Here is a 27,917-nt window from a genome sequence, read left to right as displayed (position 1 = left end):
CAGACCCGACGACAGTACAGACTCGCACGGGGCCCGTCGCTCCTGCTGGTGTGCTTGAAGATGTGCGATTTTGTGACTTTACAGCATATTTTTAGACCTGAGGAGTAACTAGAGATGGAACACTCCTTCTAAACCCAGCCTGGAAGGGCGTATAATAGGCCTACACCAGCGCGGATGTCCATGCCAAGCCCGGAGGCGACATAATTATTAGGTAAGAAAGTCTCCACATGTGCAAGATACTGATATAGAAGACACCCAGTAGAGTTGTAAATCGGTGTAGATATGACCTGGCTGCCAATGTGCAGTGCGACACGTTCAGTTGACCACCTTTGTGAAGTCATATCGATATAGCCTACTAAGCTGCGCGTGGGCCTCGATCTCTTCATGATATCAATAGCTAGCTTGTGTGGGCCTCCCGGGCACTATGGGGTGTCATTATGTCTCCGTCACAGCCTTTCACGCCATATATGCTGTCACCACGATCTCTCTACCCACAGGTCAAAAGAGGCTGTCAAACAAAAAGTTTGCACTACACTGACCGTTTTCGGGGCTGTCATTTTATGTTGCATTTATTGTAACTACGTGGTGTTAATTATGGGATACGTATATACGTGTTATCTCTCCGTCGATCTTGAAAGTTTAACACAAAAATAATTGTGTATTTAGCTCGGTTTTTAAGACTTATAGGACAAAGAAATTAACTGCTCCTGGATATATATATATATATATATATATATATATATATATATATATATATATATATATATATATATATATATATATATATATATATATATATATATATATATATACACACACACACACACACACACACACTAGTTAGGTAAGGCCATTTAACATATATATATATATATATATATATATATATATATATATATATATATATATATATATATATATATATATATATATATATATATATATATATATATAAATATATATATATATATCTCTATATATCTATATATATATATATCTATATATCTCTCTCTATATATATATATCTATATATATGTGTGTGTGTGTGTGTGTGTGTGTGTTGCGTCGACTGTCGATCAGTTAATTATATAAGATGCGTTATTTTATCTTGTACTCTTCACAAAAATGAGGGCAAGAAACAGAATGCAGGTGAATCTCTTGGTGCTGCCATGGGAATGGGGGCAGAAATATTGCTTGCCAGCAAGCTTGTGTTGCAAGAGTTCACTGCATCGCTGGAAATGTTACCGTAAAAAAATCCAAGGTTTATATCGTATTCCAGTGATTAGGACAATCATGACCTTAGTCTGGAGGTTTCTGATGGGACTATGAAAAATATATTGAAAATTTCTTTGGCCTTTTTTTCTAGCTTTGCTCGGCTTTTGATCAAGAATGAATCTGGCAACCCTCAGTGCATGGCCTTTGTTGACGCGGGAAAGGATCAGCTGAGTGTATGGCATCTACGGTATGCTATGGGGCCGCGCGTGAGGCTGCACCAAAGTGACTCGATAAATATTGCAGGCACACACACTTCTGAGCAAGGGTGAGCATGTGCACGGACTGAGAGTACAGTGGTAACCTACAATGACTCAGAGTACTCCGGACAGTCATTCCACGGCGTAAAACAGAAAACAAGACAAAGGAGAGACCCGTCGTCGCCATGGCGACAAAATGATGAAGAATCTTCGGGCAATCCCACACTTGCTATCACCTGTTGTTCCTCATTGACAGGTGAGGACTGCGGTGGGGTGGTTGTGGTGCGTTGATCCCTCAGCCACACCTGTGAGCACACGGGGGACACGGCCTCTATCGATTACTGGCCGGGGCGCATTGTGTCATGTGGCGTGACCTTCTTCTGACCACCTGCTGATGAGGGGTGTGCGGGTACGGGCAGGAACGGTGAGAGAGAGAGAGAGAAAGGGGGCAGGCGTGTGGAGATGAAATGCTGTGAGATCTCCAATGAGGTCAGGTCAGAAGGCGAGGCATCAAGGGAAGGAGGTGAGGAGGCAGATATAGGAGCAGACCTGAGCCATTTATCTCGAGGCAGAGACCTGTTAAAAAAATATGCTTATTCACAAAGAGATACTTATACCTGAACAATAGCTACAAAAGGGCCAGCTAGGGTTAATTTATTTAGTAGATGTGTTGAATTGCAATTTGTTGCCTCCTTTACAAAACATGCCAAATTTTCAATGAACACGTTCATTTTATATTTCACTCCATGTCCATGTCAGACTTTCATGCATCAATGTTGGAAGTACTATGCTATCCTTGCACATTCTTCCCAGTATTATGTAGTTTGGATTAATATACAGGAAGAGTAGGTGTGGTCTGTGAAGCACAATGGACATATATTCCGTATTGTTTATACCTCAGTGTATTCAGGTTAATCTCTTGAGCATCAAAAACATACCGTAATCTGTGTCTTGAAAATAATACGCCTATTCCTGCTGCATTTTTACCATAAATTGCGTTGGTTGACAGGCTTGTGCCATCGTTGAGGAGCAGGAGCTGGGGCGAGGCAACACTGCTTGCTTCCCTGAGCCATGCTAACACACCAGTGAACTGTCAGCATCAGCATCAGCACAGGCGTGAGGCAACATGACTGTCACCTACACACACGAAGTAGCTGACTGCAAGGGCTTCGGCAACTTCTGGCGGCTGCTCTTCAGGTGCGCACTTTACATAGCTGTGTCTGCCTTGAAGTGGAGATGCTCATGACCTTGCAGTTGGTGTGGCAGTGTGTTCAAACTGCTGGCGATGGACTTAAAAAAAAAAAAAAAAAAAGGATAGATAATAGAATCATAATTAGTAGGTAAGTGAACAATCTTATGTCCTTACAGATGGCGAGGCAGTGTGTACAAGCTGGTGTGGATGGACCTGCTGGCGTACACCGTTGTCTACTACATACTCTCGCTGGTGTACAGAGTGGCCCTGACAGAGGATGAGAAGAGGTGAGGCTAAATAGTGGTGAAGAAATGGAGGAGGTCAATGAGTTTAAGGACCTTGGATCAGTTATGTGTAAGCATGGTGGTATGGAGGGAGAGATAAGAGAGAGGGCATTGCAAGGAAGAAGGGTGGTAGGGTCTTTGGGATGAATCATGAATGGCAGAAGTGTGAACATGGAAATAAAGGGGGATTTGAGAAATACAATAATAGTACCAACCCTCACATGTGAAACGTGGGCCTGGAATGAAAGTCAGAGGTCTAGAGTGCAGGCAGTGGAAATGAGTTATTTGAGGAGTGCTTGTGGTGTGAGTAGAATGGATGGAATGAGTAATGAAAGTGTGTACGAGCATTTTGGAATGTATCACAGGGGTGAAGGGAAGAAGTGTGGAGTGGTGGAAGAAGTGAAGCGACAGACCTTAAGGTGGTTTGGCCTCATGGAGCGAATGGAGGAGAGTAAGATGACCAGAAGGATGTATGTGAGTGAGATAGAGGGAGGGAATGCTAGAGGACGACCTCCAGTGAAATGGAGGGATAGGGTGCAAGAGTACGTTGGGGAGAGGGGGGAAAGATCTTTGAGAAACTTTGAGCAGGCAAGGAGGGAGTGTCTGGATAGAGAAAATTGGAAGGTCTTCTGCTGTGGCCATCCCCTGGTGGGAGCTCCTAGGAGCAGGCATCGATGAAATGAATGAATGACTTCTTTGCTTTCCTCCTCCTTCCATTTTTTTATCATTTCCTCCTCCTCCTCCTCCTTCTCTTCCTCCTCCTTCTTCTTTTCCTATTTTCTTTAATGTCTCCTCCTCCTTCTCCACCTCCTCCTCCTCCTCCACCTCCTCCACCTTCTCCTAATCCTTCTCCTCCCCCACCAGGAGTTTTGAGAAGGTGGCGCTCTACTGTAACTACTTCAGTGACCTCATCCCTGTGTCCTTCGTGCTGGGTTTCTACGTGAGCATCGTCATCAAGCGGTGGTGGGACCAGTACCAGACGCTGCCCTGGCCGGACTCCCTCGCCCTCTTCGTCTCCACCTCCATTCACGGCCATGTAAGTGTTGACATTTACTACAGGTATTGACTCAGAAAATTCATAGATGCTTCCTTACTAATGAGACTTTCTATACAACAAAATGAGGTCATTCTTTGTTGATTTATACCATAAGGTGCTGGCTATCATGTGTTTGAAGATACCCTAAACTTAACCTAATAAAACCAAAACAGTTACTATAGGTCTTGACTAAAAAAATTCAAAGATGCTTCCTTACTAATGAGACTTTCTATACAACAAAGTGAGGGCATTCTTCATTGATTCATACCAATTCAAAGATGCTTCCTTACTAATGAGACTTTCTATACAACAAAGTGAGGGCATTCTTCATTGATTCATACCATAAGGTGCTGGCTATCATGTGTTTGAAGATACCCTAAACTTAACCTAATAAAACCAAAACAGTTACTATAGGTCTTGACTCCGAAAATTCAAAGATGCTTCCTTACTAATGAGACTTTCTATACAACAAAGTGAGGTCATTCTTCATTGATTTATACCATAAGGTGCTGGCTGTCATGTGTTTGAGGATACCCTAAACTTAACCTAACAAAACCAAAACAGTTACTATAGGTCTTGACTCAGAAAATTCATATATGCTTCCTTACTAATGAGACTTTCTATACAACAAAGTGAGGTCATTCTTCATTGATTTATACCATAAGGTGCTGACTGTCATGTGTTTGAGGATACCCTAAACTTAACCTAACAAAACCAAAACAGTTACTATAGGTCTTGACTCAGAAAATTCAAAGATGCTTCCTTACTAATGAGACTTTCTATACAACAAAGTGAGGTCATTCTTCATTGATTTATGCCATAAGGTGCTGGCTGTCATGTGTTTGAGGATACCGTAAACTTAACCTATTGTAACCTAACAAAAACTCACCCCCCATACACAGGATCGCCAGGGGAGGCTCATGCGACGCACAATACTCCGTTACGTCAACTTGGCCTTTGTTTTGACGCTGACCATGATCACCCCGCGGGCCAAGAAGAGATTCCCCACCCTTGACCATATCCTTGAGGCAGGTGTGTGCTTGTGTCTACTTGCTTATATTGACCTAGTTGTAGTATATGAGGTTAGAGTCTCTCATTGTGTGTGTGTGTGTGTGTATTTACTTAGTTGTATTTACCTGGTTGTAATTTTACAGGGCCTGGGCTTGCGCTCGTGTGGTCCTGTCTCCATATCTGTACTTGTCCAGTTTTTCCTTACAGTTATGCACACTCTGCCGATACTACTTCCTCACTTAGTCTATTCCTACCGGTATTTCAATTGTTTCTCTTGGTTTAATCTTACCATTTATGAATTTATATAATCTATGTGTGTGTGTGTGTGTGTGTGTGTGTGTGTGTGTGTGTGTGTGTGTGTGTGTGTGTGTGTGTATTCAGCTCTTGATCTGGATTCCTTCTTCCCCCCCTGCTCCCCTAAAAAAAAAAAAAAAAAACAAGCTACACACTTGGTCCTGTCTGTCCCTTCCAGGCCTCATAACTGCGAACGAGAAGAAAGTGTTTTCCGCCATGGTGGAGAAGACCCCACATTCCCTATACTATGTGCCGCTGGTCTGGGCCGGGACGCTGGTGGCCCGGGCAAGGAAGGAGGGACGCATCAGGGACGACTTCGCGGTCAAGACAATCGTAGACGAACTGAACACCCTTAGAGGAAAATGTGGAGGCCTATTGAGCTACGACTGGATCAGCATTCCCCTTGTGTATACCCAGGTGTGTATGTGTGTGTGTGTGTGTGTATTTATTTACCTATCTGTATTTACCTATTTGTGGTTTACAGGGCCTGAACTAAGCTTGTAAATCCTGTCTCCTTGTCTATATTTGTCCAAAGTCTCCATCCTTTAGTGTGTGTGTGTGTGTGTGTGTGTGTGTGTGTGTGTGTGTGTGTGTGTGTATTTATTTACCTATCTCTATTTACCTATTTGTGGTTTACAGGGCCTGAACTAAGCTTGTAAATCCTATCTCCTTGTCTATATTTGTCCAAAGTCTCCATCCTTAAGTGTGTGTGTGTGTGTGTGTGTGTGTATTTACCTATCTGTATTTACCTATTTGTGGTTTACAGGGCCTGAACTAAGCTTGTAAATCCTATCTCCTTGTCTATATTTGTCCAAAGTCTCCATCCTTTAGTGTGTGTGTGTGTGTGTGTGTGTGTGTGTGTATTTATTAACCTATCTGTATTTACCTATTTGTGGTTTACAGGGCCTGAACTAAGCTTGTAAATCCTATCTCCTTGTCTATATTTGTCCAAAGTCTCCATCCTTAAGTGTGTGTGTGTGTGTGTGTGTGTGTGTGTGTGTGTGTGTGTGTGCCTTCATCACCACCCACCAGTCATCACCTGTCTTTCCTCACCCCCAGGTCGTCAGTCTCGCCGTCTACACCTTCTTCCTCTCCACCATCATGGGGCGCCAGTTCCTCGACCCACGGCAGAAGTACCCCAAGAATGACATTGACTTCTACTTCCCCGTCTTCACCATGCTGCAGTTCTTCTTCTACATGGGCTGGCTTAAGGTGGCCGAGTCCCTGGTCAACCCTTTTGGGGAGGATGATGACGACTTTGAGGTCAACTGGCTCATCGACCGGAACATTCAGGCGAGCTGCTGTGACGGGGGACTGGCTGGGGTTGCTGGGTCATGATACACTGGTTAGAGGATAGGCCAATAGTGCTGTAGAGTGAGGAAGGGGACTTGGGGAGGTCTGAGGCAGGTCTTAGCATGGGTAGAACTGACAACACTACATGCAAAGTAAGAGAGTGACAGCCTAGAAGTTGTAAGAATCAGAGAGGACAGAGAACCAGGTGGAGAAGAGGTGATAGCCTTGGCAGGACCAGGATGGAGTACACTGACATCAAACAGAGACCAGATGGAGAGATGAAATTAGAACCTTTGCCAGAGTAGGATAGAGTAAATAAACAGAGCAAATAAACAGATGGAAAAATGCAATTAGAACCTTAGCTGGGGCAGGATGGAGTACACTGACATCAAACAGAGACCAGATGGAGAGATGAAATTAGAACCTTTGCCAGATTAGGATAGTGTAGTAGTATAGAGCAAATAAACAGATGGAAAAATGCAATTAGAACCTTAGCTGGGGCAGGATGGAGTACACTGACATCAAACAGAGACCAGATGGAGAGATGAAATTAGAACCTTTGCCAGAGTAGGATAGAGTGTGGTAGCATAGAGCAGATAACCAGATGGAAAAAAGCAATTAGAACCTTAGCTGGGGCAGGAAGGAGTACACTAACATCAGACTGAGAGGGAGGTAGAAAGCTTTAGGGAAGGGTCTCATACAGGAAACCAACAATGGGTATAAATAGTGATATCTAACCCATAGCCCTACCCATCCACAGGTGTCCTATTTAATCGTGGACGAGATGCATAATGAACATCCTGAGCTGACGCAAGACCTGTACTGGGAGGAGGTGTTCCCCCAGGAGTTGCCTTACACAGTGGGTTCCGAACAGTACAAGCGCGAGCCCCCCATGGGCAGCACCGCCAACCTGCAGGTGCCCGAGGCTGAGCAGGAGTTCCTTCCCGTGGTCGAGGAGGAGCCAGAGGAGAAGGTGAGGCCCTAGGGTGGAGTGGGACAGCTTAAGGACGACCTTGAAGAAATAGGAGTGTCAGAGGGATGGAGGATGACCAGGTGGATGATTCTGTGTGTCAATCTCCACCAGGATGAGATGAACGAGGAGGATGGAAAGAAAGCGGATGGAACCCCCAATGTGAAGCGGATTGACTCGGCGCGTTCTATGGGGTCGGCAATGTCCGGGCGGAAGAGTTCTTTCCTGTCGATGCTGCACAGTCGAGTGAAGCGAGGTGACCAGCGCAGCTCCATGGGTGAGAGAGAGAGAGAGAGAGAGAGGGAGAGAGAGTAGAGAGTAGAGAATTTGTAACAATTTTTTTTTATCTTTCTCATCCTTGTGTCTTCTTTTTCTCCTCCTCTTCCTTCCTATTCTTCATATTGTTACCTCCTCCTCCTCCTCCTCCTCCTCCTCCTCCTCCTCCTCCTTTTTCTCTCTGCTCTTCCTCTTCCTCCTCTTTTTCTCTTTCCTCTTTCTCCTCCTCTCTCCTTCTCTCTCGGTAATGGAGGCACACTAACCCCCCCCCTCTCTCTTCCCCTCCCTCCCCCAACAGGCAGTCAGCTGTCCATCAGAAAGCATCGCGTCCGGTCCGTCAGTCAGTCAGGGTCGCATGCCTCAGCGGACTCCTTGGCCTCCGCTGTGATCAGACGGAACAACACCAACAACTCACTGCAGGTATTGTTAAGTAGTAGTGGTAGTGGTAGTAGTAGTAGTAGCAGTAGTAGTAGTGGTAGTGGTAGCTATAATATTCTTGTTCCCATAGCTGGGCGTTATCGCGATAAGTTATCGCGATACTTTATCGCTGATAACAAAATCGGATTATCGACCATCCGCTACTTATTTAAATATATATCGGTATCTTCGTTACTTTTGTAACCAAACTAGCGATAATCGCTACTTTTTTTCCACCTCAGAAAAAAAACGTTGTCTCCCTACTGCGCATACGTGGCCCAGTGTTGTATGAAAAAACTTCGGGGTATGAAATATCTTCGGTGATGAGATTTCATACTTAGGTCATGAAAATTAAAACACTTGGTTATTTTTTTATGCTACTCAAAAATCAATAAATCATAGAAAAATCATTTAACTTTGCCCCCAAAATGATTATTCACTGCCTCAAATTTGATATTCCATATTCGTTTGTGACCATGCCATGATACTGAAGGCACCCGGTGTTGTGTTATTTGGTGTCCCATCGTCAAAAGCTGGCGCTTTTGTTTACAAACACTGGTCTCTCGTGAACTGCGCATGTGTCTTAACACATTAAGAGTAGCTGGAAAGCTGAATCAAACATACAGTACCACCATCCTCGCTGTTTCTAGAACGACGTACACTCTGTACATATAAATACAACTCGTACAGAGTGTCGTCCTAGAAACAGTGAGGATGGTGGTAGTGGTACTATATGTCTGATTCAGTCTTCCAGCAACCCTTAATTATGGTTTAAAAGCTTTGTGAGACTGTACAGGTCTACGCTTGCTGGTCTGAGCATGCACCGTTCACGAGACCAGTGTTTGTAAACAATTTTTGACGGTGGAGACACCAAATAACACAACACTGGTTCAGGCATTTCTAGTATTACCGTCCATATGTATGTGTCAACGTGTGGTTTTAAGGTTTTGTAAGTTTCCTAAAATACAGATAATGAAAATTTGAATTCATCAATGTTGTTCTATCTGAAATATCAATATAGTATTGTTTTCGCCAATTGGACTTATCGCTAGCTAGTATCGGAATTGTGGATTTATATCGGGTATTGGTTATCGGTTATCGCCGTTAAGGTTTTTCATTATCAGTTATCGGTTATCGGGAATAAGGTTTTCTGTTATCGTGCCCAGCTATGCTTGTTCCTGATAAATAGTACTGTAAACCGGGGTGACCGGATAGTTTTCAAGTTTTTTTTGCTTATGAAATTTTGTTTCTAGGCCTAGGATCTATGCTGATTGTGCATTTACTCTGTATTGTTAAGGGGTATCGTTAAATGGTGCAACATTTTCACCAAACTTAATAGTTTTTGTGCTAAGTGAAAAAATATGGGTGTCTGACGTCATCCCATGTCTAGGGGGACTTCGGACACCCTTGAGAGGACTTTGAACAGTGGCTATATTTCATTGGGTTTACGTATCTGAGCCTGTTCGCACATTCCAAGGGTTACTTCGGACACTGGTGAACCGTGAAAAAAATAGGCAAAAATCTTGGGAAAGAAGTTCCCACAGTTCAGGTCAGTAGTAGCAGGGAAGTAAAAAATGGTCAATAATTTTGAAAAAAATGTTATTACAAAAAAACTATAAGATGTAGAGCACAGTTTTTTTTTTTTTGGAAGCTTAATGATTACATAATCACCACAAGAAGTTTTTATAATGGTAGGGCAACATTCAAGTGTATTAGTGCTCTTTGAAGTGCACACTATTTTTCATCTCATTTATCAGATTTTATCATGATGCATTTCAGTAGAACTTTATTCTTGTATATGCTATTTTGTAGCTAAGTACTTCTATTTCATATTTTCCTTGTCCACTCCTTTCTTCCATCAGGACAGTGGAATTCTCTCCCCCTTCCAGTATTACATAAGCACAGAGGTGGAAGAAAGAGGAAGAGAAGGAGGAGGAGGAGAAGGAGAAGGAGGAGGAGGAGCACTACCCACAGCCTTCCTTTCCTCCTCCCCCAAAACAGATGGGGGGAAACGGGTGCCCCTCCCCCCCCTCATCTCTCCCTCCCATCTCTCCCCCCCCACCCCCATCTCCAGGAATGACCCAATACTTATAAAGGTTTCGCATCTCCAGGTGGACGACAACAAGGACAAGGGTGAGTGCCTGGTGATGACGACGGTACTTGTGGTGGTGATGGCGGTGAGGCTGGTGGTGATGTTGGTGGTCACTGTGGAGGTTCACGTGAGGTGTTGTCTTGGTTCAGTGATGCTCGGGTGGTGGTGGTGGTGGTGGTGATGGTGGTGGAGGTCCTCATAAGGTGTTGTCTGGGCCTGCTTTGGTGTCCTTAGTGTAGATTTATAGATTTAGATGGCTTGAAATCGCTGTGAAATCGCTGTTTGCTTTGCTGTGCGCTTCTGCTGTGACAGAATGCATTTTTCTTTTTCCCTTGCACAATATCACAAGGCTTTAAAGGGCTATTACACTGGGCAAATTTTCCGTGGATCTTCAGTCAAACCACGATTTCTGCTAGCGTGGTTCTCATTTGTTTCTTGTCATTGCTGCTGCTGATGATGGTGAGTAATACCGTCGTCCTTCAGTGAAATCGACCGTAGCTTTGGAAGATCGCGGACAAGTCAGAAAACCACGGAAACAGGAGAACCACGCCAGCGGAAATCGTGGTTTGACTGAAGATCCACGGAAAATTTGCCCGGTGTAATAGCCCCTTTACGCTCTGCTGGCTTGCTGTGTAGCTGTCGGCTTATGCTGTGGCTGTGGTGTGAGCTACTGTTCTGCTTTTGCTGTGGCTTGATAAAGGAGTGGTACTCTGTTCTTGTGTTCCCATCAGCCAGTCAGTCAGTCAGTCCATGGGTTAATATTCTGCTGTGTTGGATTGCTGTGGGCTTGTGAGAGTACTGTGAGTGTCTGTCTGTTAGTGCTGGTTTGGTAAAGGAGTGGTAGTCAGCTGTTCCTGTGTTCCTATCAGCCAGTCAGTCAGTCAGTCAGGCCATGGGTTAATATTCTGCTGTGTTGGATTGCTGTGGGCTTGTGATAGTGCTGTGGCTTGGTAAAGGAGCTGAAGTCTGTTGTTCCTGTGTTCCTATCAGTCAGTCAGTCCGTCAGTCAGTCAGTCAGGCCGTGGGTTAATATTCTGCTGTGGGCTTGTGATAGTTCTGTGAGTGGCTATCTGCTCTTGCTCTGGCTTGGTAAAGGAGCTGAAGTCTGCATGTCAGTGTTCTATCTGTGTCTCTGTCTTACTGTATATACTCATGTGAAAGTCAATCTCTTGTAACAGTCAAACCCTTCCCAAGACAATGATATGTTCCACTGAGGAGGAACTTCAACCCCTAGGAAGGCAGTGTGTGTATGCTTAATGTTGACCCCTAAAGGTAGTGATTTACTATTCCACTGGATAACAAATTTGAGAGTTTCTTGTAACAGTCAAACCCTTCCCAAGACAATGATATGTTCCACTGAGGAGGAATGTCAACCCCTAGGAAGGCAGTGTATGTATGCTTAATGCTGACCCCTAAAGGTAGTGATTTACTATTCCACTGGAGAACAAATTTGAGAGTTTCTTGTAACAGTCAAACCCTTCCCAAGACAATGATATGTTCCACTGAGGAGGAACTTCAACCCCTAGGAAGGCAGTGTATGTATGCTTAATGCTGACCCCTAAAGGTAGTGATTTACTATTCCACTGGAGAACAAATTTGAGAGTTTCTTGTAACAGTCAAACCCTTCCCAAGTCAATGATATGTTCCACTGAGGAGGAACTTCAACCCCTAGGAAGGCAGTGTATGTATGCTTAATGCTGACCCCTAAAGGTTGTGATTTACTATTCCACTGGAGAACAAATTTGAGAGTTTCTTGTAACAGTCAAACCCTTCCCAAGACAATGATGTGTTCCACTGAGGAGGAACTTCAACCCCTAGGAAGGCAGTGTATGTATGCTTAATGCTGACCCCTAAAGGTTGTGATTTACTATTCCACTGGAGAACAAATTTGAGAGTTTCTTGTAACAGTCAAACCCTTCCCAAGACAATGATATGTTCCACTGAGGAGGAACTTCAACTCCAAGGAAGGCAGTGTATGCATGTTAAGCGTTGACCCCTCAGAGTTAAAGACCTATAGTGTGTGTCTGTCACTCTGTTGGTCATCTTGCTGGGCTAAAAGATCCAAAACTGATGACCCCATATACCTCACTCTTACCCAATTTCCTGACACCACTATTTGATGTTAAGAAAAAATTACTAGTATTGTCTTTTTGAAATTTTACATTGCTATTGCCATAAAACTGACCTCTGTGAATGACCCCTAAATACCCAAAGTTATGATTTACTATCCAATTGAAGAATAATAATTTGATAAGAAAAAATGAGACTAGTATCGTCTTTTTGAAATTCTACATTGCCATTAGTATAAACTGACCTCTGTGAATGACCCCCAAACACCCAAAGTTATGATTTACTATCCAATTGAAAAAGAATAATTTGATGTGAAGGAAAACTGAGACTAGCATTATCTTACTGAAATTCTACATTGCTATTGCTATAAACTGACCTCTGTGAATGACCCCCAAACACCCAAAGTTATGATTTACTATCCAATTGAAAAAGAATAATTTGATGTTAAGAAAAACTGAGACTAGCATTATCTTACTGAAATTCTGCATTGCCAATACTATAAACTGACCTCTGTGAATGACCCCCAAAGGTTATGATTTCCTATTCAATTAGAGTACAAATATATCTCCTTAGAAAATCACTACTGCAAGCATATATAAATTGATCCTTTACACTTCTACATGAGTATATACATGTTTTGACATTTATCTTCTGCTTGACATTATAATTCTTCCTCAATTTTCAGCCTTACAGTAGAGGTTCATTGGTCTGAATATCAATTAAAGTCAGACTCGATTAATTCTGCAACTTTTATTGATTTTATGAACTCCCGAATTTAGACAACTATTTTTTTTTTTCAATATTTAATACCTTAGAATTTACTTGGAATCTTCAGGCCAAAGAAATTCAGACTGATGGACTTGTACTGTACCTAATTATTATTATTATTATTATTATTATTATTATTATTATTATTATTATTATTATTATTATTATTATTATTGTTGTTGTTATTGTTGTTGCCACTGTCGTAGTTATTTCTCTGGTTTGGCTTGATTCATTCCCCCCCACCCCTCCTTTGCCGCACCCCAGGCCAGGATAAAGGAGTTGCGACCTCAGTGATCCGCCCCAATAACAAGGACTCGCCGCGGATCTTGGAGGGCGGCTCAACAGGATCCGCCTACGCCTCCATCTTCGGATCGCAGGTATGTAAGCTTTTTCATCATTGTCCCGCTTCCTAATGCAAGAGGTAATCAGTAACAACATTCTTTCATTCCTGTTGTTGTGTTGTATCACCGTCCATCATTTGTATCATGTTTTGTTTCATTTTGTATCATTGTCCAACTTCCTAATGCAAGAGATAACCTGTAACTCCAGTCTTTCATTCCTGTTATTGTTTTTTTGTCATTGTCCCACTTCCTAATGCAAGGGATCATCAGTAACTCCAATCTTTCATTCCTGCTATTCTTATTTTTATCACAGTTTTGTTTTCTAATGCAAGAGATAACCTGTAACTCCATTCTTTCATTTCTGTTTTTGTTTTTGTCATTGTCCCACTTCCTAATGCAAGAGATAACCTGTAACTCCATTCTTTCACTGGTAAACTCTGGGGCAGCCTTCCTCTGTATATATTTCCTCCTTTTATGATTAACCCGGTAGCAGCGATGGGCCAAATTTGTGGCTTTACCGTGTAGCAGCGACGGGCCAAATTTGTGGCTTTACCGTGTAGCAGCGACGGGCCAAATTTGTGGCTTTACCGTGTAGCAGCGACGGGCCATATTTGTGCCATGATTTAACCCCCCCAAAATAGATGATACATAAAGTGATCACAAATTCTTCAATATGTATTATGAAAAGCTTTTTAGAGTAAAGACACTTGGAGTTGAGGCTTATCTTGGTCTTCCATCTATGTTTTTTCTGCCTTCTTTGTATGGAGATTTTTTTTTCTATATAATTATTTTCACCCTTGTTTTGATTCCTTAAAAAAAATGTTGCAGGAAAAGGAGATTGATGAGGAAAGGCAACATATTAACAGCCACATCTTCCTCTTTCTTCCTTTAGGTTTCCGGGCTCCGAGAGGGTGGCCAGGGAAGTCAAGGAGGGGTGGAGGGCAGCCAAATCTCCATACACGCTGCTGCGGCCATGCCAGACCCCGAAGAGCTGGATCCCAATAGGCCCGAGTCTGCCCGGTCCCCCAGTGTGGCAGGTAAGATCAGAGCGACTTTGGTGCTCATACTTGTGTGCCAAAGCTGTATCTCTCGCTCTCTTGCTGTCGCTCTCTCTCCCCCTCTATCTTTATCCTTGTTTCCCTCCCCCTCTCCCCTGTCACTCCCTCCTCCCTGGCTCCCCTCCCTGGTCCTCACCCTGCCCCTCCTTCCTTCCCCTAGGCTCTCAGCGCAGTGCTCCTGCCGACACGCCCAAGACAGAAGGCTCCCCGGCCTCGCCAGCACCGCCAGACACCGAGAATGTGTGAGTTGGATCAGAGAGAGAGAGAGAGAGAGAGAGCGAGTGCTGTAGGAATTGGTTCATTGCCACTTGTTTAATATTGTTGTCATTTGTCAGCAAATAGTCAGAATGACAACCAAACTTGCCTTTAGAGTACGTGCCTTTTTATCACTTGTTGAGGCTGGGGTGCACTGATCACCTGGTGCACGGTGCACCAGTCTGGGGCCCACACACTTCCAGGGCCCTCATATACTTCTATGTATACCCACCTGGTGCACAGTGCACCAGCCTGTGCCTCCCACCCTTCCAGGGGCCCTCATATGTTTATTTATATAAGCACCTGGTGCACAGTTCCTGCTGCTCCCACCCTTTCAGGGGCCAGCAGATATTCATATAAGCACTTGGTGCACAGTTCCTGTGGCCCCCACTCTTGCAGGGTCCTCAGATATTTATATAAACACTTGGTGCACAGTTCCTGTTGCCCCTCCCTTCCAGGGGCCATCATCTATTTCTATAACTACTGGGCACACAGTGCCTGTGGCCCCCACCCTTGCAGTCCCTCATATATTTATATAACCACTTGGCACACAGTGCACCAGCCTGCGGACCCCACCCTTGCAGGGCCCTCATATATTTATTAAACCATAAATAAGTTAAAAGTCAGCCTCACTGACAAGTGTTCTTCATCTAAGCACTTTAAAGTTGATTTAATTACTTGGTATATCACCCAGCAGCTAACAACTTGTTTTATAGTATAAATACTCACAAGGACACACATGAGGCCCTTTGGCCTACATTTGGTAACTCCTGAGAATCTCCTTTTTAGCATTTTCCTGTGCCTCTAGTCCTGTACAGTGGATATGTAATGTGTTTCAATTTGTAAACGTGACATTTGAATTGTAAGGAAACATGAGACACTCATCTAAAGATACTGTCCTGTAGTGTGCATTGCTGATTCTAAGAGTCATGTACTGTTAGGTTGTTAGTCCATCTCTGATGCCATACACCCAACAGTGTTAAGTGTGCCATAGTAAGCCATCACTACAGGGCACTGATGCTCTGGCACACGCACTGTGCTCCTCAGGGGAGCATTCAGAATGTAGGTTGTGGGCCCTTTTAACATGGGAACATATTCTCAGTAAACTGTAATTCTATGATGCCAGAAACAGCCTCTTTTCTGTTTCCCTTTGACAAGTGTTGAAGGTTTGTGTTGCTGCATCACTGACCAGCATCCCTGAGGCAATCCTGTTGCCTTGTGAGAGAGAAGGCCAGCAACATTCTCTGCACACAGTTACAGTTAAAATATTTACTGACTTATTGATGGTTGCGTCATCCACCATAGTAACCTTCAGTCTATGTTGATAGTCTGTTAAGGCTGGCCCTCAACAGCCACTAGTCCTTAGGCCTCTCACCTGGGAGGGTCACCTCCCATCACATGTTGTAGGAACCTGACCTCCTGACCTCACTATCCATAACATTCTTGTACCTGACTGGTTAAAGACATGTAGTTTCATGTAGTATATATAAATATATCTGAGGGCCATTTGTTGATGCATACGCCATGACAGAAAAGAACCAGAGATCAGTGCAACTGCAGGTTTATGATATACCTCCCTGAGAATACTCAAAGCAATGCTCAGAATATTTATAATAATGTGATCTGTAAGTTTTTGTGCAAGACAGACAGTGGACAAAAGTATGAGTGTAGGCTTGAGTGCAGAACCCTTGGTCATCAGATATTGTTGTGGAGTCAAGTCCATTTTGGCATCACGTAGAGTTTTGTGGAGTTGTCGTTGGTGATGTAGTGCCCAGTGGAGGACAGAAGCCTCTCCTGTCACTGAGAACTCCAGGGTCACAATGTCAGACACCAGCCAGCAGGTATCATTAGCACCAACACCTAGCGAGTATAGAGGTGAAGCTGTAGTGCAGGCCAGCGCCCCAACACGTAGATCATGTGCCTTAGCTTCATCCCAGTTATACATACGGTTATGAGCCCTCAAGTCTCCTGTCCTTAATTATCCAAAACTCACATGACACACTGCTATGCCCTGTTTCAGTGAGTGTCAAAGGCAGTGCTAACCACATGGAACCCTGCTTGCATAGACCATGCTATAACACACTCTCCTGGGTTACTTTTGCCCACACTGGATAAAGAATGTTGCCAAATACACACTTTTGATCTACACACCAAAACTGATTGATGACTGCCAAAATATTAAGAGTGCAGCCGCCCACCTGAAGCTGCTGGGTAGCAGAGATGGACTATTCGTATCCAAATACATTCGAATACCATATTTGGGTGTATTCGTATTCGAATACAAGGGAAAAGTATTCATATTCTGTGAATAATCTGATGAACACTTTAAGGCTGTGTTTACACCAAGCGAGTCTGACGATTCGTGACGCATCATGAATCGCCACCCCAGTTTTAACACTGATTTGTATGGGTTTTGAAAAAACGTTTACACGGATGCGTCGAGTCACGTCACGTCGGAGTCACATATAGGGCTGGACCTATTTTTGACGTCAGTCACAGCGAGTCTGCCGTGGTGTGTTCAAGCATGCTGGTGGAACTCTTAATCAACTTAGTTCAAGAGCCCCCTGCTATATATGATTCCAGTGACCCTAACCACCGGAATCGTGATGTCTTCGCTGCTTTATGGAAAGAAGTTTTCAGTTTTACGTATCATCCTGAAGCATGCACACCATTCACTCAACCATTCATACATATGTAAAAACAATGCACACAGTGTTAAGATTCTATCACAAAGCTATGTTTGTAGGACAAGGGACAAGGGGAGTGGATATATTCATACACTTAATATGTATATTTTCAATATTTGTAAATAACAATGTACACCATTCATATAGCATGCGTTACGTTCAATCATACTCAAGCATACGCCAAGAAATTGTACCCGTCACCAAAAACATGAAGTAAATCATAACTCGCTGATCCCTTCTGGGAGGAAAGCGGCTCACCCAGACACACGAACATCAACTTAAGTATGATAGAAAAAAACCCACCAAAAAAAGAAAACAAAAGAAGAAAAACAACATTAAGAAAAGAACTAAAAAGAAAAGAAAAAGAAAAGGATTTGAAAAACGCCAATAGAAAATAAAAGAAAAAGAGAGTAAAAGACCAATGGAAAACAAAATAAATAAGATAAATAAAAAAATAAAACGAAAACATGCATCCATTCTCCATGAAATCAAATGGGTCATTGAGTACTGACTTGACTCAGGTCGGTGTAAACGGAGTTGCGTCAATATGAATCGCCTCAAATGACTTGACGTGACTCGACTCGACGTGACTCGCTTGGTGTAAACGCAGCCTTAAATTTATCATCAGAAATAACATCCGTTGTTCCTTACAACTCCAGCCTCCTGAGTGGATGTGTAATGGTTGTGTACAGTGCAGGTTCATGAGCTATTTTACTGCTGCATAACTTTAGAGCAGTGCTATACACAGTTATGTCAAGAAGGTATTTTTCAATGAAAAGTATTCATGAATGTATTCATGAATACTTTCAAGAAGTATTCATATTTGTATTCAGATTAAAGCCATTTCAGTGTATTCAAATTGGTATTCGTATTCGTTGGAATCTGAAATAGGTTTCGTATTCATATTGGAATACACTGGTGATGCATTCACTCCCTCCCTGCCGTGGAAATAAATGAACACAGCCATTGCCTAGGTAGAGCACTGGTTTTGGCAGAGGCTAGGATGGGGCACAGTGTAAGGACAGTGGTTTTGAAGCCTTGACATGGGTTTTGGTTGTCATCTCGTATCCCCCAGTCAAGGATGCATGTTTAAGTCAAGTCTTCACATCCTGTCTCCTGAAATACACTTAAGATCTTTACTCATGTACTTTACTAACACTAAATAGTAGGAGATTAAGCATTTTAAAGCCCCTAAATGGGTTCTCTTTGTGGTGTTTTTTTCTACAAGTTAAGGATGCATTCTTCAGTCAGCTGTTCACGTTCATGTTTATCTTAACACCTTTGTAGGGTCACGTACTACACTTGTTCCCCAGGCCACCTCATTACACAAGCACCCTGTAATTGAACCCTCAAATATCGTGAAGCTGCAGTTATACAAAGGAAGAAAACTACACAGGTATAAAGTTTGGCTCATTCATACCTTCTAAAGAGTTATCCTGAGCAGTTTTGGACTGTGTTAGATTATATCAATAAGCACCCTGTGATTGAACCCTCAAATATCATGAGGCTGCAGTTATAAAAAGCAAGAAAACTGCACAGGTATAAAGTTTGGCTCATTCATACCTTATAAAGAGTTATCCTGAGCAGTTTTGGTCTGTGTTAGATTATCAAAAAGCCTCAGGTGATAGATTCCTTAAGAACGGTAAATCTTCAAGCACTGATTTTAGAAAGTTTGGAAGCTGTATAGAAAGATTGGCTCATCTTTACATTCATAGTTAGTTAGTCACACCTCCACAAGACAGAGGACACCTGACAGAGCCCTTCCCTGCACAATCTCTGGTTTTGCCAATTTTAAATAGATATGAAAGTGTTGTTGGAGTTTGGTTTATCTGTGACATGGTGTTGAGGAGCCTGTCAGACCAGCATTGCCAGATTATCGTACTCATCACATTGCCCTTTCTTATTTTCTGATATTTAACTATTGCCTTTTCTTATTTTCTGACATTTAACTGTTGCCTTTTCTTATTTTCTGACATTTAACTGTTGCCTTTTCTTATTTTCTGACATTTAACTGTTGCCTTTTCTTATTTTCTGACATTTAACTGTTGCCTTTTCTTATTTTCTGATATTTAACTGTTGCCTTTTCTTATTTTCTGATATTTAACTATTGCCTTTTCTTATTTTCTGACATTTAACTGTTGCCTTTTCTTATTTTCTGACATTTAACTATTGCCCTTTCTTATTTTCTGACATTTAACTGTTGCCTTTTCTTATTTTCTGACATTTAACTATTGCCTTTTCTTATTTTCTGACATTTAACTGTTGCCTTTTCTTATTTTCTGATATTTAACTATTGCCTTTTCTTATTTTCTGACATTTAACTATTGCCTTTTCTTATTTTCTGACATTTAACTGTTGCCTTTTCTTATTTTCTGACATTTAACTATTGCCTTTTCTTATTTTCTGACATTTAACTGTTGCCTTTTCTTATTTTCTGATATTTAACTATTGCCTTTTCTTATTTTCTGATATTTAACTGTTGCCTTTTCTTATTTTCTGACATTTAACTATTGCCTTTTCTTATTTTCTGACATTTAACTATTGCCTTTTCTTATTTTCTGACATTTAACTGTTGCCCTTTCTTATTTTCTGACATTTAACTATTGCCTTTTCTTATTTTCTGACATTTAACTATTGCCCTTTCTTATTTTCTGACATTTAACTATTGCCTTTTCTTATTTTCTGACATTTAACTATTGCCTTTTCTTATTTTCTGACATATAGCTATTGCCCTTTCTTATTTTCTGACATATAGCTATTGCCGTTTCTTATTTTCTGACATTTAACTATTGCCCTTTCCTATTTTCTGACATATAGCTATTGCCCTTTCCTATTTTCTGACATATAGCTATTGCCGTTTCTTATTTTCTGACATATAGCTATTGCCTTTTCCTATTTTCTGACATATAGCTATTGCCCTTTCTTATTTTCTGACATATAGCTATTGCCCTTTCTTATTTTCTGACATATAGCTATTGCCCTTTCTTATTTTCTGACATATAGCTATTGCCTTTTCTTATTTTCTGACATATAGCTATTGCCCTTTCTTATTTTCTGACATATAGCTATTGCCCTTTCTTATTTTCTGACATATAGCTATTGCCTTTTCCTATTTTCTGACATATAGCTATTGCCCTTTCTTATTTTCTGACATATAGCTATTGCCTTTTCTTATTTTCTGACATATAGCTATTGCCCTTTCTTATTTTCTGACATATAGCTATTGCCTTTTCCTATTTTCTGACATATAGCTATTGCCCTGTCTTATTGTCTGACATATAGCTATTGCCCTTTCTTATTTTCTGACATATAGCTATTGCCCTTTCTTATTTTCTGACATATAGCTATTGCCTTTTCTTATTTTCTGACATATAGCTATTGCCCTTTCTTATTTTCTGACATATAGCTATTGCCTTTTCCTATTTTCTGACATATAGCTATTGCCTTTTCTTATTTTCTGACATATAGCTATTGCCCTTTCTTATTTTCTGACATATAGCTATTGCCTTTTCTTATTTTCTGACATATAGCTATTGCCCTTTCTTATTTTCTGACATATAGCTATTGCCCTTTCTTATTTTCTGACATATAGCTATTGCCCTTTCTTATTTTCTGACATTTAACTGTTGCCTTTTCTTATTTTCTGACATATAGCTATTGCCCTTTCTTATTTTCTGACATTTAACTGTTGCCTTTTCTTATTTTCTGACATATAGCTATTGCCCTTTCTTATTTTCTGACATATAGCTATTGCCTTTTCTTATTTTCTGACATATAGCTATTGCCCTTTCTTATTTTCTGACATATAGCTATTGCCTTTTCTTATTTTCTGACATATAGCTATTGCCCTTTCTTATTTTCTGACATTTAACTGTTGCCTTTTCTTATTTTCTGACATATAGCTATTGCCCTTTCTTATTTTCTGACATATAGCTATTGCCTTTTCTTATTTTCTGACATATAGCTATTGCCTTTTCCTATTTTCTGACATATAGCTATTGCCTTTTCTTATTTTCTGACATATAGCTATTGCCTTTTCTTATTTTCTGACATATAGCTATTGCCTTTTCTTATTTTCTGACATATAGCTATTGCCCTTTCCTATTTTCTGACATTTAACTGTTGCCTTTTCTTATTTTCTGACATTTAACTATTGCCTTTTCTTATTTTCTGACATTTAACTATTGCCTTTTCTTATTTTCTGACATTTAACTATTGCCCTTTCCTATTTTCTGACATTTAACTATTGCCTTTTCTTATTTTCTGACATTTAACTATTGCCCTTTCCTATTTTCTGACATATAGCTATTGCCTTTTCTTATTTTCTGACATTTAACTATTGCCCTTTCCTATTTTCTGACATTTAACTATTGCCTTTTCTTATTTTCTGATATTTAACTATTGCCTTTTCTTATTTTCTGACATTTAACTGTTGCCTTTTCTTATTTTCTGACATTTAACTATTGCCTTTTCTTATTTTCTGACATTTAACTATTGCCCTTTCTTATTTTCTGACATTTGACTATTGCCTTTTCTTATTTTCTGACATTTAACTATTGCCCTTTCCTATTTTCTGACATTTAACTATTGCCTTTTCTTATTTTCTGACATTTAACTATTGCCCTTTCTTATTTTCTGACATTTGACTATTGCCTTTTCTTATTTTCTGACATTTGACTATTGCCTTTTCTTATTTTCTGACATTTAACTGTTGCCTTTTCTTATTTTTTGACATTTAACTGTTGCCTTTTCTTATTTTCTGACATTTAACTGTTGCCTTTTCTTATTTTTTGACATTTAACTGTTGCCTTTTCTTATTTTCTGACATTTAACTGTTGCCTTTTCTTATTTTTTGACATTTAACTATTGCCTTTTCTTATTTTCTGACATTTAACTGTTGCCTTTTCTTATTTTTTGACATTTAACTATTGCCTTTTCTTATTTTCTGACATTTAACTATTGCCTTTTCTTATTTTCTGACATTTAACTATTGCCTTTTCTTATTTTCTGACATATAACTATTGTGAAAATGAAAGAAAACCATCACTCTTTAACATTTTCAACGATAACTTTAATTTTCGATTGTTATTTGTAAAGGTACGAGAGTTTTATGAATGTAAATGCTTAAAATATGATGTTCAGAGTATGACAATTGGCATCACTGCTGTCAGACCCTCCTGCTGCCTCCAGTCACGCCTCCACACCCCGGAGGACTCTTAGGGGAACCTCCGCTCTAGTCTTTGTCGTCTCACTCAGTAAACGTTGCCATAATATTTCCTGTCATCTACTGTTGATTGTATAATTATGTCTCGTTAATAAAGCAAACTGACTACATACTTACTAACTCTTTGCTTTGCTTCATTCTACTAACTCATCCTACGCAAGAGAGGACCTCACCTACTCTATCAAAGTCTGTACAAGATAATTATGAGGTTACTATTATTATTATTATTATTATTATTATTATTATTATTATTATTATTATTATTATTATTATTATAAATATTATTATTATTATTATTAACTGCTGATCATAAGTGCAACATTTTGTGAATTTTTATAATATTTTCATCATTCCTTGGTCTGCCTTTAATACCATGTACAACTGTGGGTGATCAGCCATCAGGGAAGGTGCTGGGTCACCCTAGTACTCCTGCATCATTACATATCCCATTGTCATAATAACATCAAGGGACAGAAGTGGCTTGGATATCACACAGCCCTTGGAAAATGAGGCTCTTCATGGCCTGGCTCTTAGTTTTCATCATGGAGGGTAAGAGTCTTCTTACAATACATGTCTGTACATATATAAACACTCACGTCCACCCACGCGTCGCGGCCGTGGTGGATCATGCACCAGACCTCCCTGTAGCCTCCAATAGAGGTCACCACTGCCCACTGCTGTGTGCTTCCCTCTGTCACACAGGGTGACTGTGTGTTGCCCTGAGGTCACATCACTCCACTGATGAGCGTGTCCACTCTGGACGTGGATGAACATTTGAATGCCATTGCTGCACATGACCTACTGTGTATACTTATGAAAGTCCTCCCCAGGGGTGCCATATGCTTCAATGAGGAATGAATCTTACCTCCTAGAAAAGTAATATGTATATGGTGACCCCGGCCATAAATTTCTTGTTCAAATGATTAGACTTTCATGAAGTATATGCAATATATCTTGTGCTGCATTACCCATGTCATGTTAGCACTCACTGTGTGTGTGTGTGTGTGTGTGTGTGTGTGTGTGAGAATGCATCTCGTACAAGTGATGCCTCCCCTCACTGGGAGGGATGTTGTTATAGATTCACAGCATTTCACCTTATCAGCTTATTTCTTTGTCATGTTAGCACTCAATATGTGTGTGTGTGTGTGTGTGTGTGTGATTGCATGTGTGCGTGTATTTCACCAGTGCCATCAAGTACCCTCCTGATTAAAGCAAGGTCCTTATAGTCAGTCTTCGGGTACTGCTGGGACCTTCACACATCGCACACCTCATCCTTTGCTCAAGGGGGGACAGTAAACATTCCTTATCAGCGAAAAGTCTCTGCCTGAACAGAGCTCGAACTTCAGTCTGCCAGGACAGTAATCTACTGAAATTCTGGTGGCAAATTTTATATTGGCATTTCACTTCCTAGATAATTTTAGTCCCTCATGGAAAGCCCTTTCCATGCTACTGGTGGGGAAGGATGTCCTGCTGTCCTTGAGGCGTTCACCTTGCCTTGGGTACACCTAACTGAATCACCATCACGGCTGTGTTCTCCTAGCCAAGCCTCACCCTGGCTCTCCTGTCCCCATTGCCAGACTCACCCAAGCATGCTACACTCTCACTTCCAGTGCACTTTCACTTGCTGCATTTATCATTCTCCCTCCCTTGCTTTCCTCACTGACCGAAACATTTTCCTGCCCACCACAGCTGTCAGGGGAGTTGGCTCCGTGAGACGTGGCTGGTGTGACCCGAGATGACCCAGCACAGTCCCCTGCAGCACACCACTCCGCTGGCTTCATCGGGTTCAAGAACTGTTTGCAAGATTGGTTTTATCTCAGTCCTCGCTGGTCTGTCAGGATGGGAAGAGGGACTGTGTGTTGGTGTGCCGTCGCTTGGCTCTTCGACACATCATGTTGTGAGTCACTGTGTGTCCGCCTGAGCGTAAGTAACTCCCTCGTGTGTGTCGTAGAGGGTTGTGAGGCAGAAGTTTTAAGGCGCAGCTGATGTCGGTGAAGACTTGTAACTCTGCCGTTAGCTTAGTTTATTTTTGTACTGGGCAGCAGTTGTACCTGTCTATATAATAGTGATCCCTACTCATACCATTGTTGTTACCATTGTTATTATTATTATTATATTATTGTTATTATTATTTTTATTATTGTTATTACGAATCATTATTTTTTGTTACTGTTATTAGATATGAATATTTTTAACTATTGTGTTGCAGACTAAGGCAGTCTTGTTCAGGCCTTTGCTAACTCGAGCTTAATTAAGTACCTTGGAAAGTGAGGTGTGGTGAGATGCGAACACTTTTGGTATTGCTGTGAATTCTCTCCTTTGATTCTTTTCACTGCAAGAGACTCAGTCAGCCAGACACAAAAGTGGTAAGCATAACATGCCCAACACTGGTCCTGGGCCAAGGCAGTCTGCCCTGCAGCACTGAGTGATGAGGGTCACTGGATATCAATCAAATTGGTGTGTGAAGCAAAGTGTTGCTGTGTACATATTATTTTTTCAATGCAATGACTCACACTGTGTACTTGTGATAAGGTTCACACCTCCAAGCTATGATATATTTGATCAAGGACTCAACTAAACCTGCTGGAAAGGTAGTAAGTATCCTTGTACAAATCAAGCCCCTAAACTTGGCCAAGAAGCCCTTCAGGAGCACCTACAGTGTTTGCCAGTTATCAGTGTGTGTGTCAGGCAGAGACACTACACAGCATTGTACACTTTTGTGTGGGGTGGCTGCCAGAATGAGTCTCTGGAGTGTTGTCTTTGTTACACAGTGGGCATTCCATTTGTGTCTGGTTCCAGTATTAGTGTGGGGAGCAGTGGAAGGCATCGTGGTGCTGGTGGCCACTTGGCTGTACATTCCTGGCTGTTGAATGTTTTTGTACACACTTGCTGTTGTTGGTTACCTGTAAGCAAGTTACTATTTAAGTCTAGTTCATAGATTCCACTGTGAAGATTGTCATGAAGGTTGTTTACTTATTGTGGCTGTGCGAAAGGTTGAATACAGACTCATTATCAGGGTAGAGGTTGCCTTAGTAGCCGTGCACAACATTGCAGTAGCCCTGCCAGTGACCAAGAGTTGGCAGAGTCACACCCTGGCAGCATTCAAGTTTTGCACTCACTGTCCTGATGAGTCTTCTCTGCCACAAATAAGTAATGAGGCATGTCACTATGAGTCACAATGGAGGAGGTCACAATGTGTAGCGAATGTTTTACGTAACAAACCAGTATTGCTGTTTATGGTGTGTTTGTACGTACGTAAACTGCGACGAGTGGACCACAAGGTAGTGACGTTCGCACCATGTCGCAGATGTCTTTTTACGTACTGCTGTGAATGGTGTGTTCGTAGATACCTAAACCTTGATGAGTGGACCACATGGTAATGACGGTCATGCTGTGTCATGGATGTTTTCTACGTACTGCTGTGAATGGTGTGTTCTTAGATACCTAAACTGTGATGAGTGGACCACATGGTAATGACAGTCATGCTGTGTCATGGATGTTTTATATGTACTGCAGTGAATGGTGTGTTCGTACCTATGTATACCGCAACAAGTGGACCACAAGGTAGTGACAGTCGCACTACGTCGCGGATGTTTTCCTACGTACTGCTGTGAATGGTGTTCGTACGTACGTAAACCGCGACGAGTGGACCACAAGGTAGTCTCTGGTTGGGGACATGATCAGGGAAGTTTTTTTTATGTAAGGCTGTGTCACATTCTCCCCAGGAAACTATTTTTATGAGTATTTTTTATGAGTATTTTTTATGAGTGTACAGCCTGAAACAAAGGCCTGGCAAGGGTTAGGGTGGCCACTGCCTGCCTGCTGTCCACTTGCTGTGCTCCAGGGATTCCTCAGGCTGCCAGGTCCTCCCCTCTGCTCCTCTCTGCCTCTAAAACTAGCATCTCCCCTCATACTTTCTCCTGTTTTTCCTCTCCTCCTCCTGCTTGGTCTCTCTGCCTCTGCATTAGGGCTTTCCTCCTTCTCTTCTTCTCCTTCATCCCTCCTTTCACCTCCTTCCTGCTTCCATATATTTTCTCTAGTTTTTCTGATTTCAGTTTTTCCTCCTTCCCTTTCTTTCTTACTCTATTTAACCTCCTCCTTTCTTCTCCCTTCAGCTTCCTCCCCTGCACACTTTTTACTCTGGCATCACGGACTCTGTGTTAATGTCAGTGTGAGGACTTGGGCGCAGGAGAGGGAGGAAGCCTGAGCATCTTCAGCAAGCATGGGAGCAGGTTGCGGTCACCCCTAACCCTGCCAGGACGCGTCAGCCGGTGTCCTCAATGTGAGAGTTTCTGGCGAGCAATACGTACGAGGCGTAGCGTTAGGGCATAGAGTCTTTATATTAACCATCAGGCAGCCTTTTCTGCAAGCCCTGCCTCCTCTCTTAAGCCATAGCTATTTATTTTTGACTCATAGACCATGAAAATAATCACATATGTTAAGGGAGAGAGCAAGGAAAGATTTGGTTTGGGCTCAGAATCAAACTGCCTGGCACAGACAATAATATTTTTTTAGCGTGCAATATTTTACCAGATGCAGTAGTGGTCGTAGTTGAAGGTTCGGGGGATACCAGCGTACAGGGCATAATAATGTGCAATACTAACTGTTACATTCCGTTAGGGTCCGCAGTTGCCGTATGCACTCAAGTCAAGTGTCGGTCTACGTAGTGCAATAGTTGACACCCTTTCTTAGACGTATCAGCGCTTCACTTCACACGTTCGAAAATACTCATGGAAGTAGCTGGGATTTTCATGGACTGTCTTGTGATCCTAGTGATAGCTTTACACGACTTCTAGTGCAATAGCCAACACCCTTTTTCCTCCCTCCAAGACTATAGCCAGCACTCTTAAACGTATCAGCGCTTCACTTCACCCGTTCGAAAACACTCATGGAAGCAGCTGGGATTTTCATGGACTGTCTTGTGATCCTAGTGATAGCTTTACACGACTTCCAGTGCAATAGCCAACACCCTTTTTCCTCCCTCCAAGACTATAGCCAGCACTCTTAAACGTATCAGCGCTTCACCTCACCCATTCGAAAAGACTCATGGAAGTTGCTGGGATTTTCATGGACTGTCTTGTGATCCTAGTGATAGCTTTACACAGCTTCCAGTGCAATAGCCAACACCCTTTTTCCTCCCTCCAAGACTATAGCCAGGATTTTTAAACGTATCAGCG

General features: G+C 41.8%; 1 protein-coding gene across 6 annotated transcripts; it reads left to right on the top strand.

Annotated features, from left to right (window-relative positions):
- LOC127004864 (bestrophin-2-like) lies at window positions 1–27,917 on the top strand. Of its 6 annotated transcripts, none has more exons than XM_050873046.1 (16): window positions 1,442–1,540; window positions 1,729–1,896; window positions 2,482–2,669; window positions 2,841–2,951; window positions 3,813–3,984; window positions 4,887–5,016; window positions 5,468–5,706; window positions 6,349–6,582; window positions 7,343–7,555; window positions 7,667–7,829; window positions 8,127–8,248; window positions 10,357–10,378; window positions 13,440–13,552; window positions 14,409–14,553; window positions 14,735–14,816; window positions 24,430–27,917. In XM_050873046.1, exons 3-16 carry the CDS (start codon window positions 2,599–2,601, stop codon window positions 24,467–24,469), a joined length of 1,857 nt encoding a protein of 618 aa, XP_050729003.1. In that variant the 5' UTR covers window positions 1,442–1,540; window positions 1,729–1,896; window positions 2,482–2,598; the 3' UTR covers window positions 24,470–27,917. The 6 variants fall into 6 exon arrangements, with proteins under 6 accessions (XP_050729002.1, XP_050729000.1, XP_050729005.1 ...); XM_050873044.1 differs by having other exon boundaries at window positions 1,729–1,995; XM_050873045.1 differs by lacking the exons at window positions 1,442–1,540; window positions 1,729–1,896 and adding an exon at window positions 1–211.

Source organism: Eriocheir sinensis, chromosome 29, assembly GCF_024679095.1.
Source record: "Eriocheir sinensis breed Jianghai 21 chromosome 29, ASM2467909v1, whole genome shotgun sequence".
Classification (NCBI taxonomy): Eukaryota; Metazoa; Arthropoda; class Malacostraca; order Decapoda; family Varunidae; genus Eriocheir; species Eriocheir sinensis.
Note: the sequence above shows the minus strand (reverse complement) of the source record. Positions and strands in the feature narration are given on the sequence as shown.